This window comes from Pagrus major, chromosome 21 (genome assembly GCF_040436345.1).
Source record: "Pagrus major chromosome 21, Pma_NU_1.0".
In the NCBI taxonomy this organism is placed as follows: domain Eukaryota; kingdom Metazoa; phylum Chordata; class Actinopteri; order Spariformes; family Sparidae; genus Pagrus; species Pagrus major.
The window spans coordinates 21,305,610-21,322,043 of NC_133235.1; the positions used below are offsets into that span (position 1 = coordinate 21,305,610).

Sequence of the window (16,434 nt, forward strand, 5' to 3'; positions counted from 1 at the left end):
TGTTTGATCATGAAGGCATCACGACTGTCAGTCTCAGAGCCAAATAAACACACCTGAAAGCTCAGTTCTGCCTTTTAACAGCCACAAAGTTCAAGTTGAAACAAAGACGACGTTATAATTAGCCTCTGATTAAAGTCATCAAACGAGCATTCAAATGTCATCCCATTATCTCTGAATGCACTCGTGATGCCTGAAAAAAACGCGGAAGCAGGTCAACTTTGGTATCTTCACTCAGACATCTCTGGCCAATCCGAGTCCTAACCATGCCGTGAATGCAGCTGAGTGTGGAGGGTTGGAGGGGGAAGCAGCAGCAGCAGCAGCAGCAGCCTGGTCCGAAACACAAGTGACCGCTAGCTTCATGTCAGCCGTACAGACATTACTCAACTAGCAGGAGCGGAAAACCTTTCACGGCGAAGACGGAGAGGGAGAGCGAGGGGTCCCGCTGGGAGGGATACTGGACTTTTATTTCTGTACGTTTGAACCCGACTAAACACTCATATTAGTTTGTGGTTCGCCTATTTTAAGGAGCTCGGGAGTATCCGCTGTAGGAAGGTTAGCTAGCCACCGCCATCTCTTCTCAGTCGGAGCAACCGCCGTGTTTTCCACGCCATGGGGAACGCTGCCACCGCCAAGAAGGGCAACGAGCTGGAGAGCGGTGAGTCCGGGCTGCTATTTGCCCTCAATTGTTTTGTTTTTTTAATGTTGTATTTAGGTGTTTCACTCTCACCAAGCCTCTTTAACGTGGATAGCTAGCTTGTTAGAAACTGTCCAGCTACAGTAAAAGCAGAGGAGGGCCGTCCCCCGTCCCCCGTCCCCGTCCGTCATCCCCCCGCACAGTTATCCCCACCAGCTACTGCAAACATTCGCCCTTTAGTTGAAGATACATGACCGTGCTGGTGGTTTTTTTTGTATTATTTTGCACGTACATTTACGGAAAAGGCCTTGCTAAGTTAGCTAGCAGCAACAAGACCCCGTGGATGTTGTGGTTTTCCTGGCTGAAAGGGGGTGGAGAAGGGAGGGGTGGGGGGGCACTGACAGGAGTGTTAACAGCCAATAAAAGCCCATTAGAGCAACATGAAAGCAGTGCTTATCGATAAATCCCCACATATCGATGGTTTCACACGTTTTGGGGCTGTTTGCATGCCAAGTGGAGCACAAGAAGGATCAGGCTTGATGACCAGCTAGCCTGCTAACTTTAGCTATGAGGAGGGGGGATTAGCCCATACAAGGCCCCTGTCATTTCATTGCCTCTTGATGGTGGTAGCTGTTCAGGCCTGCACACACACTCACAGTTAGCCTCGCCGTGCATTGCAGTCGCTTCCCATCTAAAAGCTTGAAAGATAATGGGTTAAAATCTCCATCCTCTCCTCTGTGGTGTCACCCCTAAAACAATCAGGATGCGTTTTTTGTTTTGTTTTGTTTTTTACAGTATGTTCAGCTGCAGGTTCAGTCAAGCACAGCTAGCTGCATCAGACACAAACTTGTGCAATGGTGATCTTGAATATGCAGCAATAAACCACAAACCCGTGAGTAATTGTTATAAATAGGCAATACATTTCAACTTGAAGGCAGTGTGGGACTGTTTCTGCCTTGGGCTTCACTGCCACATTTTTATTCTGGGCTGCATAAACAAAGCTTTCCCTCTGTACAGCACCGTGACCAAATATGGTGAAGAAATGACAAATGCCCTCTTTCCATTCATAAAACTGGGACCTTACTACTGTCTTCCCGGCACACACACACACACTCACACAAACACACTTGAATTGTGTCCCCATCTGTTTTATTTAGAGCCCCTTTTCTAATCTTGCCGTGGTAAAGGTCCATCACGGCTCACTTCTCACACTCAGCTCGTCATTGACTGGAGCAGCTTGTCATCAGACCTTCGTCAGAGGATAAGGGGTATTACAAGCTTTGAAAGGTTTGACGTAACTGGGCCTAGGCCGGTGTTACTTTGCGCTCATATACTTTGATGTGTCCAGCTTGTCATCATCGAGGATCCCTGTGTGATAAATCAGAAATGTTTCCCTATGCCTGGTTGTAAACATATAAAAGCTGTAGGTGGTTATTGATTCATGCAGAATTAATTGCGTTTGACGGCTTAAAATCAGCCCCACCTGCACTGAAATTCTCTCTGCATTCGTGCGTTTTTTTATAATCTTCAAAAACACGCATCTGTGTTCACTTAGTTTGTTTAAAGTAGCGTCACTTTGTGATTCACTGGATACGCTGCTCTGAGATTTATTGACCTGTTGGGAGAGACCAGGCAGGCACAGCGGGCAGCGCCAGCCACAGACACTGAGACAGACAGAGATGATCAGATCAGCAATAGTTCCCATACTGCCAAGTATTTCTTTTGAGTGTAACGATGATCCTTAGATCCTGCGGCATGGCTAACTGTTAAACCTGTCTAAGCTGACACTGTGCCCTGAGCTGCAGATTTGCCAGGTGTGTAGCTGCTCTGACAAGACGACCTGGTTACCTACTGTACAGTGCTGTATATAAACTTGCGTACCTGTGTTGACTGTATATAGCTGCCATTAGCTGGAACCACACCAAGGCGGTCACACTTGCACAGGGAGATTAAACAGCTGCCATCATGACACCTATTTTATTTCACTGTGCCCATGTATTGTGTTTCACTCTGTAGTGTAACAGGACAGGCCGACATAACCAAACCATGTTATGCTTGTCTGGATTTTGGCACTGCTGTCAGGATGGGTTGGCCAACTGTGACGGCTCTGGACCATTTGATTTGTCCCTCTAGGTGAAAAATGTTGTAGAGACGTTTGTGCGAACAAAAATACCTCCTATTATTTAACAGTTTAGAGTTTCTGTAATAGACTGGGGAATATTTAGTCATTGTGGATGTTATGTTGTTCTAGGGCATCCTGCAACTAACAGTTTGTTGGTCTTAAAGGGAAACTCCATCAATTTTACACATTAAAGTGTTTTACAGGTCTTGAGGAGTACCACTGCATAAGTAAAAAAAAGTAGTATAAAGCCTTGTAATCTGATAAATTGCCTTGAGTGAAGCCACTCACTGCTAAGTTGCATTTTGGGTAATGTAGGCGACATTTTTGGAAAAGCAGTCTGTAACACCATCATTAATAAATGGTGAATAGACTGTCAATTACATTTTAGTTAATAGTAAATTAGCTGTTATAAACCATTTATTAAGCAGTTATTTATTGTGAAGCGCAACTGATGTTTATTAACCTTTACAAATGCTTAATAAATGGTATATAAGCAGTTCATTGTCTGTTAACAGTAAAGTAACTATTAACCAAAGTTTAATTAACTATAGATTTACTGACATTTTTAGACCACAAAATGAATTTAGAAAATGTCAGATTAATCAATAACGAAAATTACTGTTAACTGCAGTCCTCCATAAAAGAAAGCAAAGCAGCAAATCTTCAAAACTGAGAAGCTGAAACTGCAATATTTTGCTTTTTTGTTTGAGAAATTACTCTCTTATAGGGATGGGAGATCTGACAATTTTAAATGGTCATCGATCTTGAAGGCATCCACAGTCTTTAGGCATCATCTTACTTCTGTTTCCAAACGTCACATAACTTAATTGACTAACAGATCCACTCCATCAGCGTAGCGAGTGGACACATTACTTCACGTGGCTCTTCTTTGGGCAATATATTCTAGCTAGTGATATGGCGGATGTGGATCTCAAATCTGGCTTAAGGCATTTCAAAATTCAGATTTTTATAGACCAAACAAATAATTGAAAAAATAAATGTAAAGGTTAATCAATAGCCTCATGAAGCTAACTGTTAGTTGCAGTTGTGCAAACTATAAAATGTTTTGCTTAAAAAAATACCTGCTTACAATCAATCGGTTTCAAAATAGTTGAAGATTTTTAATTATTGTTTCAGCTGTATTTTTGTAGCAGTCATCGTAATTTTAACGCTATTATAGGGTGAGAAGTTGTCAGACTAAGATGCAGGAAAAAAAACACTCATTGCAAGTGTCAAAGGAGTCTAAATCTTAATAGCATACAGAATGTTTTGTTCTTCACTGTTATCTTGTCTATCTGACCTAATATGCACGACTGAACTTCTGCTATTTGGTATACCTGTTCTTCGAACACCTCAGTAGACACTCAGTCTGTGTTTAAATTCCTCAGGTGAATGTCAACTCTGTTTTCATTCCTGTTGCTTTTTCACACTACATATGCTTCATGTCTGTTGATGCGTTATATTTGTGGTTGTGTACATGAACTCTATATTTCTCTCTGTCTTCTCTTCCGTATCATCACCATCCATGTGGGTGATTGTTCCTGCAAAACCTTGGTGATCAATAGAGACTTTTGGTATGATCATTTCTCCAAAAGACGACCAGAATGGCATAACGGCATTGGTCTCATTGTGACGACTTGCTAGATGTGCTTGCTTTTCTTTTGTGTGTGCTTTGATAATAAGTCTGTGTTTTTGTTATCCACATTCTCTCAATCTGGATTTCCCATACATTGGTTTGTCTTTGCTTACCATTTTTATGATTTGTTTGATAGCCTTTCCCTAAACTATATTAAGTGATGCACAAGATGCTCAGAGAAACCTCTCCTCTAATAAGTGTTGTGTTCCCCCTCCTGTTTGAGTAATCCTACTAAATAACAGAAATAAATATACTGAGTGTCTTGGCATGCATCACTAGTCCGCCTGTCTTGGATGTTGTTCTCTCGTGTTTGTGTGCTTTGTTCTTTTGAACAAAGTATGTGATATTTTTAGTATCCCATTTAATTTATATCCAGATGAGAGTTGACTTTGCCCGTATTCTTCTCCGTTGATTTACAGTTTAATTTCCCCACATTTCTTCCTTCCCCCTCCTGGTATGATAGCACTTGGTCTTTTTGCCAGTTTAATCTAAAACCATAATGTGTTTTTATGCCAATAATCGAGACAGGAGCTGAATGCTAACTAGGTCTGTCTTTGCTCTTTTTTTAGTGAAAGAGTTTCTAGCCAAAGCCAAAGAAGATTTCTTACGGAAATGGGAATGCCCACCACAGGTAGGAATGAGTAAAAAGTTGATATTTTTGGTCGTTGCGTCCACAGAATAAGGCTAACAGGTTGTTATTTTCACAGAGCACAACGTGCCTAGATGACTTTGAGAGATTAAAGACCCTGGGTACCGGCTCATTTGGAAGAGTCATGCTGGTGAAACACAAAGGAACAGAGCAATACTTTGCCATGAAAATACTGGACAAGCAGAAGGTCAGTGGAAGCATGCATCAAGCCTCATGGAACATTTTCAAATAAAGAATAGTGTTGTACCCAAAAGTCATAGTTGAGTAAAAGTAAAGACATTGTGCCAAAATATTACTAGGTAAGTAAGATTGGTATCTAAAGTAATTTTCTGGTAATACATGGTAAAGTAGTGGAAAGTGTTCTGCCTCCAAAATATAGTGAAGTAAGTATAAAGTAGCAAAAAATGGAATTACCCAATTAAAGTACAAGTACCTCAAAATTGTACTTGAGGAGATCTACTGGATTACATTTTGCAGGTCTGCTGGAGTCTGCAGGTGCTTAAAACTAATTTAATTATCTTAGATTTGAATTTATTTGGTCCTAATTGCCATGAACATTTTATCTAGATTAATTGATCAACCTTTTCATGTCTGTATGTTAAAATGAGCCAAGCTCTTCTGCCTGAAAGTCCACATTTCTGATGTTACAAATCTTTAAACCTGCCCCTGAACCCAAACTTTTTACTGATATCTTTTTACTTTACATACTTGCTCTTACTTGTGGGCAAAATGTAGATTAACCTAACTCACTGTAATAACCATAGTCCTACATAAAATCTACCCCTGGAAGGTACCACATTTATACCTGCCTGCAATGGTAGAATAATATAAATAATAAAAGATGATTTTTCTTAAAAGCACTTTTAAATTTAAGTTTAGTTTTAGGCCTGAATAATACTGTAAGTACCTTTTTGTTTTTGTTACTAGGGGACACAAGTAAAATAAATAAATAACTGAAAGCTGCCTTTCCTGTGCGTGCTATCTCTGTTGCATGAGAAAGTAAGATTTCCCCGACAAGGTCACCTTATCTCTGTTTATCTGTTAGGTGGTGAAACTCAAGCAAATAGAACACACGCTAAACGAGAAGAGGATATTACAGGCTGTGAGCTTCCCCTTCCTCGTCAAACTTGAGTATGCGTTTAAGGTAAAGTGTGCTTTTAAAAAAAAAAAAAAAAATTCACTGTTTGAAATTCCTGTATTTTTTGAGCTTGGTGTAAGTGTTGCTTTACTTTTTATAGGACAATTCCAATTTGTACATGGTGATGGAGTACGTTCCAGGTGGAGAGATGTTCTCACACCTAAGACGAATCGGAAGGTTCAGGTGAGTTTTATACTGTCATCAGGTTATTTCTGCTGTGTGTTTATAATGCTTTAGTTTCACCACATTTCTTTGCTCCTCCTCCTCCACAGTGAACCACATGCACGGTTTTACGCCGCCCAGATAGTGCTGACATTCGAGTACCTCCATTCACTAGATCTCATATACAGAGATCTGAAGCCTGAGAACCTTCTCATTGACCACCACGGCTACATTCAGGTGAGCCACAACCAGCAAATGAATATGTAATGCTGCTCTGTTTCTGTTTGTCAAAGTCACTGCTTTGCTCATGTAAGGTGTATGCTTCTGACCTCTAGGTGACAGACTTTGGATTTGCCAAGCGGGTAAAAGGCAGGACCTGGACGTTGTGTGGGACACCAGAGTATCTGGCGCCAGAAATCATTCTCAGCAAAGTATGGAAGTAGTATGAAATTTTTATTTACATGTTTCGGTGTGTAAATAATTCATACGTAGCATATGTTTTGGAATTGGTTTCAGAAGATTGCCTCAGCTGGCAGCCGCAACATGGCTGCAATGGCATAATGTCGTCAGTATAACAACCTCAGCCTATGAGTGAGAAAACGAGAACTGTAGTGAACATAACTTTGACATTCAGAGTTGCTAAGGATTACGTTGCAGCCATTGCAACCCTGCCAGCTAAGGCGATCTACTGGACAGATCCCAAAACTTCATACTTATAAACATACAGAACAGAATCCACTCTACAGAAGGAAGAGATACAATTTATTTTGACTGTCAGTGTCCTCAGTAGACCCTAAATATAAGGCAGCAAAAAGACACACTGCAATCTCACTTTTTTATCAGCTATAAAACTCACTGTACATTATGGCAACAGCTCTCTGAAAATATATGAAATCATTGGTCAAAATGGATGAATCAGGTTAAGGAACTTACAAATAACATAACAACAGACCAACTTATTATAAATCCTTACAGGTTTGTGTTTTTTCATACTGTACATCGCAGTGAAATTAACTAAGAAAAAAGTGTTTTTGCTGAAACAAAAAATAGATTAATTTCTCAATAACAGCGTCTGGACCAGTTGGTCCAGTGATACATCAGAAGCAGGAGGAAGTCTTTTTAAGGGTCCAGTGTGTAGGATTTAAAGGGATCATAACCGTGCATTCACGTGCTCCTCGGATGGTCCCATTTCCCCTGTTGGGATGTCGTTCTTCCAACTTTGGTGTGTTCGTGAGCTCAGTCGTAATGAGGAAACAACGTGAAGGCTAAAATGATTATGTGTTGTATTTTGATGCTGAATAGTTAAGGTTTGAAGCTTTATGTTACAAAGTTATTTTGTTCCAGACTTAATGCTTCACCAGTACATTCTCTAAAATCATTAAAATATTGCTTTACCTGGCTTGTTATCAGGGTTAATGATAATAAATAACATTTCTAAATAATCTATGTGACTCTACTCTGGACAGCAACTAACAGTAACAACCTAAGACCATTACATGTGAGCAAAAATATACCTACCATCAACCAAACATGTACTTTCGTTCATCATGTTTCTGCATATATGACGTCAAAGTTGGCAGGTTGTGTACCAACATGTTCACTGAGTTTCTGAGTTGAATTTTCTTGGTTGGAACATAATTTTTCAGATTATTGTCACACCACATGAATGCATTATAATATTCTGGGGTGTTCATTTGGTTGTGATCTACAATATCACTGCCAGATGCTACTAAATCCCACACACTTTTTTTTAAATTATAAATAAGGCCTGTCAGAGTCCACCCAATTATAGCAGTGTCTGTCTTGAATCTTTTCAGGGCTATAACAAAGCTGTGGACTGGTGGGCCCTCGGTGTACTCATCTATGAAATGGCAGCTGGCTACCCTCCATTTTTTGCAGATCAACCCATTCAGATCTATGAGAAGATCGTGTCTGGAAAGGTAAGCAGGGGTTTGTTTGTGGATTTTTCTTCATTTAAGTCCTTTAACTCAGGATGTGCTTCCACTCTGTAGATAGAAAATAAGTCAGGTTTATGTGTTTCATGTACTAAAACCCATATTTCAACCAGTAAAAATGTATTTCTTCTTCTCTATAGGTGCGATTCCCCTCCCATTTCAGCTCCGACTTGAAGGATCTGTTGAGAAACCTGCTGCAGGTGGATCTGACAAAACGTTATGGCAACCTGAAGAACGGAGTCAATGACATCAAGGGCCACAAATGGTTTGCCACAACAGACTGGATCGCAATCTACGAGAGAAAGGCAAGACACCATTGCACATTTTGTAGTGACACCACTAACACTGTTACCCCTATAAAAACCAAGTTAATTAGATATTGATTTGTTGATATTGATTTATTTTTTGCTAGTTGTAAAATTCCCAGTTAGGATACTCCAACAGTATTATTTTATACTATTTTGTTTTGGGAAAGTTATCTGAGGACGGCTCATCAATTCTGTTTTATGGTCCTGTGTCATTATTCTTTTTTTCCACTTGGAAATCACCCAGCTCCACTGCTGGCTGTGAGCTAACAGTGCAACATGCCATTTTGCAGGATGACAATGATAATGGAGTTCTTCGATTAATCAAAGTAGATATTTAGCTCAGGCTTGAATCTCATCGATCTGTTGATGCTGTTTAACCTTTTCATTACACAGTCATACTGTGGTCTTTTACAACTCACTCACTTTCTTATCAGATGCTGCTGTGGTTTGTTACAGGATGTAATTTGTTTTATTGCAGCATAATTTTCATTTACAATTTATGTTCTTTCCCCGTTCTTTAGAGAAGTTAAGTGTTGCAAAATAACCTCCACATGACACAATACAGTGGGATTTGTGATGCAGTAACAGTATAAAGTAAAACTATTTGAAAAGATTTGAAGCAGAAAACCAGGTACCCTGTCTTGGTTTTCTTGTCTATTTACAGCTTCTGTTAGCTGAAAAAGGTTGATACTGCTCCTTGAATATAATTTTTAAAAACTACTACATTACAATATAATGACAAAGAACATTGGTGCACCAATCAGCTTGCCCTGCATAAACTTTAACTGGTCTGGGGCCGTTGGTTTTGTCAGTCCCTGGTCAAACTGCAGTAGGCTTTTTTTTAATACCCATTTTCTTGTCTTTACAGTTATAGTCATTATTGATAGTTGATTAGTCTATAAGGTGTTGGATGATAATGTAAAATATAGGACCCACCAGCAGTCCAAAAGTTGAAGGTATTGAATGTACTATTAGAGATATATTTGAGACTTGGCTCTACAGTTTTCTTAATGAAAGAAAGATGAGAAGAGATTAAACCTTCACATCTGCACTGATTAAGTGATCATATTGATTTCATTGTATTTAGTCAACTGCAAATTTGGCAAGAAATAATAATCATAATGGCCCTTTCCACATTAAATTACATGTTCAGGGTTATTGATGGCACATTTTGAGTTACTCCCGGATTTGAAAACAATTTAATTTCCTGAACCTTTCAGAGGGCTTCAGCGGTGTTTAGGTGGCTCAGTCTGCACACAAACACATCCCTGCGTGATTTCGAATCCCAGCTGAAGCCAAATCTTTCTGTATCTTTCCACCTTCACTGTCCTTTCTCAGACAGCCAAACACACTACGTGTTTAGTAAATACGCAGCTGCGGGAAGTGGACTGACAACTTTGAAGAAATAGTGCAGCGAAGACTTGCGTTTCTGTAATGTCAAGCTTCAGCCTCAAAGAATTCTCATTCAGTGAGGCTCATTAGCTGTTTTGTATCAGTCATAGATTTTTAATTAGTTAAACATCGAGCAAGCACATAGAGCTACAACAATTAAGTAGTTAGTTGTCAGCTATTAAATTAATTGGCTACTATTTTGACGATCAATTAATTGGTTTGAGTAATTGTTAAGAAAACAAAGTCAGAATTCTCTTTTTCCAGCTTCTGAAATGTGATTATTTTCTGGTTTCTCTATGACAGTAAATTTAATATCTTTGGGTTGTTGACAAAACAAGATGTTTGAGGACGTCATCTTGGTCTTTGAGACAACTAAACAATAAGAAAATAATCAGCAGATTAATCGACAATGAAAATAAGTGTTAGTTGCAGCTGCACAATCACAACATGTTGACAAGAAATAGGAGTAAGTGAATGAAGAAATATGTAATTTGGAATTATCTGCAAAGAGTGCATCTTTACAGTGTGGTTAATCAATTTGAGATGGTTAACCTCAAACATTACAAGTTTGAAAAAACCACAGTTTTCAGGCATGTGAAAAACAAAATGGGCTGTGCTTGAGATGAACTAGTTTGCACAGAATTTCGTCAGACTATGCCTAAAGGCACAGGTGTTTATAGCCGTTCCAAAATGACAGCGCTTTAAGGTGTGATGAAAGGCCTGCTGTCAAACAAAGGAGGGAGACGCGATAATTGTTAAAATGGCCATTTAAGTCGCACACTTTCGAGCAGGTCCTCCTCAAAGAAATTCATGGTGTTGCTCATGTTCATATACGTGAAAAAAGGAGATGAATGTTGTAAGAGTGAAGAAAGAAGCTTCAGAGAGAGGTTCAAATCCTGCATACTATGTTACCTGGCAAATGGCCGCCTGAAGTGAGCCTTATTGTTGGTTTTTACAAAAATTGTTGGACCCAGCTCCCCATTCCTGCTGTCATAAAGGTGTAGAGGAAGATGGTTTCACTGACCACCTGACAATCACTCACTTTTAAGCATATAGACCCCCTTAAGCTGTCAGAATTCAGTGTATTTTAGCATCAATCGTTCTGTCCAGTTTCTAGACACCTTTTGACAGTTTAAGATACGTTGCTGTCTGAAAGATATTTCAAGTCAAACTCTCTCTGTCCTTCCTCAGAGAAATAATTGCCTTCCCTTTCTCTGTCATGGTTGTTCTTGTGATTGGCAGTGCAGACATAAACCTAAATCCCATCTGTTAAAATATGTATTGCTCCTGTTCTTGCAGGTGGAAGCCCCGTTCATACCAAAGTGCAGAGGCCCGGGGGACACCAGCAACTTTGATGACTACGAGGAGGAGGAGATCCGCGTTTCTTTAACGGAAAAGTGTGCGAAGGAGTTTGCAGAGTTTTAGGATGCGAGAACATGGATATATCAGGGAAATAAGGGGATCTTTGCACTCTTCTAAAGACTTGGGATGGAGCAGAGACCATCGTTTTTCAGATCTACTACATAGTCCCTTCATTCCATCAGGCTGAATGAGGTCGCCATGATCCTTGGGTGCCGATAACCTCTCACTGTCACGTACACCTGCGTATTAAAGCAGACACACCACTTCTTTCTTTTTCTTTTTTTTGTACCTACCCACCATTTTTTTTACTTTGAAGCAGTTAGTCTTGAATGTTGTTATCCCCTTTTTAAAATGTAATATTTTTTCAATTTATGAGGAAAAACTGAGACAATGGCCAATATAAGTCCACACATTGTAACTGACTCGTCTGTGGCAGTTTGACACACAGGTATGTGGGTCGTAGAGTATTCCCTGTAGTTGTCAGCGGTGTATTTTTAATGGCCTGTTACAAGTCCACATCACATTGGCAATTGTAAAATTCTGGCCAGCTTCCAGAGGTAGCGTTCGTCCTATGTGCATATCTGTCAGTTTTATAAGACATTTGAACACGTTGAGTGTTGAAAGCATGACCAAATAGAAGACTTTGGGTGACACAGGAAGAGAGGTCCTTTCCAATCTTTGCTTTTTGCCTAGAGAGCCAAGCCCTCAGAACCCCGCAGAAGCATCCAGTCACTGGTATTCTGACCCTGGCACAGCAAGCCATAGCAGAAGATGACAAACCTTGTTACATTAGTAAAATGCAAATCGAGTCATTTGTGTTGATCCTTTGGGATCTGTTAGTTACATGTAAAATTTGTCATCTGGTATTTTACTATTTTTTTGTCGCTGTGTCTAACATTCTAGTCATATTGTCCCTAGATTTCAGGTCTGCTTATAAAGACCCTTTCGTATGAGTCTGTGGAACAATGTGACTTCAGTAAAAGGAAAAGAATGAGGTTAAATCCTTTTTAGGATTCTTATTGAGTGTGATGTGTTGGAAGTTGAAAAGGTGGTTGTGAATAGTGTTGCGACTTTCTGCCTCAACATTGTTAGAGAAACCTTGCAGAAAAAAGTACAGAATTTGTAATGTATTAAATCAAAGATGTTTTAAAATCTTATGAAACAGGAAAGCAAAACTGCGTATTTACCATATTCTCCCCAGAACTGATTTCTGTATTTCATTCTTATCAGAGAATGTAGATTTGCAACTTATAGGTATGCATATTTGAAAGCTTGATTTCAAGGTACAGTTTTCCTCACAATACACTGGCTAAAATAAAGACTGCTCCTTTGTATCACATGTAACCCTGTTATTGTTAAACTCATTACATCATACGTATATACATTGTTTCATATATGTTTTTATTTATACACATTAGAGATGCTAATAAATTTTATTTTTAAAAGTGTTTAAGTTGTGTAATTCTCTGTGCATTGTGAGACCGACTGTTGTGCAATTCTGTTTACTCAAAAAGACACAAAAATACAGGTTTTTGTGTCTTTGTTGCAGGGTAGTGGAGCCTAATGTGTGCCTCAGGATTTGCATTTTGCAAATGAGAGCAAATGCACACATAGTTTATCACAGTGCATAGTTCTTTAGTTTAGTGCCAACAAATAAAGAGGAACACTCCTGTAGTGTAAAGAGTTATCGTTATTATTATTGGTGTTTTTTGCCCCATTTGGAAATATCCAGGAGATTTTCAACATGAAATGCTCATAAAATAACTTTTTAATTAATATTTTTAACAAAGCAAGCTACAGCAGTTACCAAAAAGTAGTTTAATGCAGTATTTTTTTCACATAGTTGCACATTTTATTTATTGCAGAAAAGGAACAAAACATGTACACGCATACAGGTAGCACGAAACTCGAAATAATAAAATTTAGAGTGCCAAAAAAATCTAAATGTGAAAAGAGTGAAGAATAGGTTAAAAAATTCCAAACTAGAAGACCAAATTATATTTAAATTATATTCAAAGGGTTATATGAGTCCAAAACCATATACATTTTTTGTTGTTGATTTTGAAATATAGTTAGGAATTCATTTGATCTAATAAGAAAGGATAGGTTATACACTTTCTGCCAGTTTTATTTTACTCTTTTAAGAAACAAGTTTTCTCTTCTATAAATATCTTTATTATACTGAATGATAACTATAGCGCAATACAAAACGACCGCTTAATTCAGGTACACTAATTATAAAACGCTCTTCCCATGTGTAGCTATTTATCCCAGCTTGTTAATTCTGGGCCGTGCGGCTTGCCGTAGTCCTTCCAGCTAGTGGGTGTATGGGTAATGTAGTACAGCGACGGACACGTGGGGCGTTGCGTCGCTGTTCATTCGAAGTTTGCGGAAACATGGCGGGTCTGGAGCTGCTGTCTGACCAGGGATACCGTCTAGATGGAAGAAAAGCCACCGAGCTGCGGAAGGTCCAGGCCCGAATGGGAGTGTTCGCTCAGGCCGACGGTTCTGCGTATCTAGAGCAGGGAAACACGAAGGCTCTGGCTGTGGTGTACGGTCCTCATGAAGTAAGGAGCATCATGGACTGAGGGCTGTGGGTTAGCCAACAGCAACAACCTAAAACTGCTGTTAACTGCAGAGGAAATGCCATTAATGTAACTGTAAATGATTGTAAGCGTATTCATGTTGTCTTGGACAGTCCAGTATGTGTTGTACACAGAAACAACGCTTCCATGATGCTGCAGCAGAGAACAACATTGTCCAGCATACTGTTTTTAAGTGTTCTGGTCAGTAATACTTAAATAACTGAATTAAAGCTAAGCCTTTTATAACAACTGTGATCATAAAAAGATCATTTTATGTCACATATATAATGATGATATAATAGCATGCACATACAGCCTTTCAAAGAGCAATTTACTTTTGATTTTTAAGAATATTCAGACATCAGTATGCAGGAAATGATGGAATGTAAACAAAAAAGATTGAATTATCTTAAATAAATAAAACAAAAACAATAGATACATTTGACTCTCAGGCTCTGTTAACAGAAATTGCAGTTAATTATATATTAAACATATGGCACAGAGGTATAGTCCTTCATTTCTCAACAGACAATTCAGTTTTCGCCACTTTTCCTTGGGTCCCATCTCAGGTCATGTCCATATATCTATCATTATTGTAAAAGGTCTCATTAAGGTTTCAAAATTCTTCAGAAATACTAAAATACCAGATCAATCAAGTATTTATTTACAATAAAACTGTCAAACAATGCCCATTACAAGTAGAGGTGCACTGATTACTGGTCTGGCCGATTATCAGGGCTGATGATTTTTATGTCTGATTGACGATTAAATAAGTATATTTAAAAAATGCAGTACGTTTGGCTCTGATGCAGCATCCTTTCTCTGTTAGTGGTCATCACTCTGTGGTCTCCGTGTCCACAACACTGTCTGATGTCACACTTGATAGCTGATCAATTTGCAAAGTAAATAATAATAAATGTGAAACTGAAAGTGTGAAAAGTGAACTGAAAGTAGCAGAAAATGGAAATACTGAAGCAAAGTACCTCAAAATTGTACACAAGTACAGTACTTGAGTAAATTGTAGACCATCACTAGTTAATGTCAACTTGAGCCTGAGATTATTATATTTCTTGTAAATGTATATCCAATTCCTGGATTACTAATAATTGGTATCTCTGTCAGTCCTGAAAGAAAAACATGTGCCTAGTTATAAGTCACCATAGACCAAATTAGTGCCTAAATTAGTTTGAGGGCTTGTTTGTCAACCTAACAGCTAAATACACAATCATTAAATCCAGGCTGGATGGTATGGTTAAAGTTAATATCACAATACAAACAAACAAAATCTTTTTTTAAACGACTTAATTAAACCATATTTTTATTCCTGAGATTGTAGTGGTGTATTGTTCTGGACTGCGTTATCTTAAAATAATAACTTGCTCATATTTGTAAATGGGTTGGGCCTCACCTCTCAATATAATGCAGTTACCTACACTGCATACTACAACCTCAATAATAAAGCTATTTTCAGTCAAAACTGAACATCGTTATTGTTGGATTGCACTGGATTTATAGGCATACTTGATAAAGTGGCCACTGAGTGTAATAAAATCTTAATCGATACATTGAATAGAGAAAGCCTTGAGACATGACATGCTTGTCACTCCTAGATGCGAGGTTCGCGCAGCCGGACTCGTCACGATCGAGCTGTCATCAACTGTCAGTACAGCATGGCCACCTTCAGCACAGCAGAGAGGAAGAGGAGGCCGCATGGTGACCGCAAGTCTACCGAGATGAGCCTCCACCTGAAGCAGACGTTTGAAGCTGCTGTGATGACCCAGCTGTACCCACGCTCTCAAATAGACATCTACGTCAAGGTAAATGTGGGACAATGAGAGGTGGATTTGATGTAACATGAAGATTTTTATTGAGCTGAAACGCATGAAATCTCGTCTTCCCCAACAGATTCTGCAGTCAGACGGAGGGAACTACAGCGTGTGTGTGAACGCTGCCACTCTGGCTGTGATTGACGCCGGCATCCCCATGCGGGACTACGTGTGTGCCTGCACGGTCGGGTTTGTGGACGAGACGCCCCTCGCTGACCTTTGCTACGCAGAGGAAAGCGGAGGAGTGAGCTCTCTGGCCTTAGCGCTGCTGCCCCGGGGTGGACAGATCGCCCTGCTGCAGATGGACGCCAGACTACATCAGGACCACCTGGAGGCTCTGATCGAAGCCGCCATGACAGCTTGTAAAGGTGTGAGCAAGGTGCTGGATGAGGTGGTGCGACAACATCTCCAAGAAGTTTCTGTGCTCACCGGAGAGTGAAGAAGACAGGAGGAGAGGTGAACATCTGGACTGTGGTTTTGGTTCCAACCAGAAAGTGTTATTGGACTTTATGGAGAGGAATGATGGAGTGAATACTTTTTTTATGAATTCATGGCAATTATACTTTTGTACAGTATATGTGTAGAGATTCGAACAATAAATACGTAAACCCTGAATCATTTGTGCTCTGCTTGTTCATTTGCGAGTGGTTGTATTATTTAATGCA

The 16,434-nt window shown here is 39.4% G+C and overlaps 2 protein-coding genes across 2 annotated transcripts; both read left to right on the forward strand.

Moving 5' to 3' along the window:
• Window positions 1-276: 276 nt before the first annotated feature.
• prkacbb (protein kinase, cAMP-dependent, catalytic, beta b) lies at window positions 277-12,806 on the forward strand. The gene is made up of 10 exons (XM_073491298.1): window positions 277-655; window positions 4,962-5,023; window positions 5,100-5,228; window positions 6,087-6,185; window positions 6,280-6,362; window positions 6,452-6,578; window positions 6,677-6,772; window positions 8,159-8,281; window positions 8,437-8,601; window positions 11,296-12,806. Exons 1-10 carry the CDS (start codon window positions 610-612, stop codon window positions 11,419-11,421), a joined length of 1,056 nt encoding a protein of 351 aa, XP_073347399.1. The 5' UTR covers window positions 277-609; the 3' UTR covers window positions 11,422-12,806.
• Window positions 12,807-13,692: 886 nt separating this feature from the next.
• On the forward strand, window positions 13,693-16,384 carry exosc4 (exosome component 4). Its single transcript, XM_073491522.1, has 3 exons — window positions 13,693-13,925; window positions 15,554-15,760; window positions 15,849-16,384. The coding sequence occupies exons 1-3, from the start codon at window positions 13,755-13,757 to the stop codon at window positions 16,206-16,208; spliced, it is 738 nt and encodes a 245-aa protein (XP_073347623.1). The 5' UTR covers window positions 13,693-13,754; the 3' UTR covers window positions 16,209-16,384.
• Window positions 16,385-16,434: the final 50 nt, after the last annotated feature.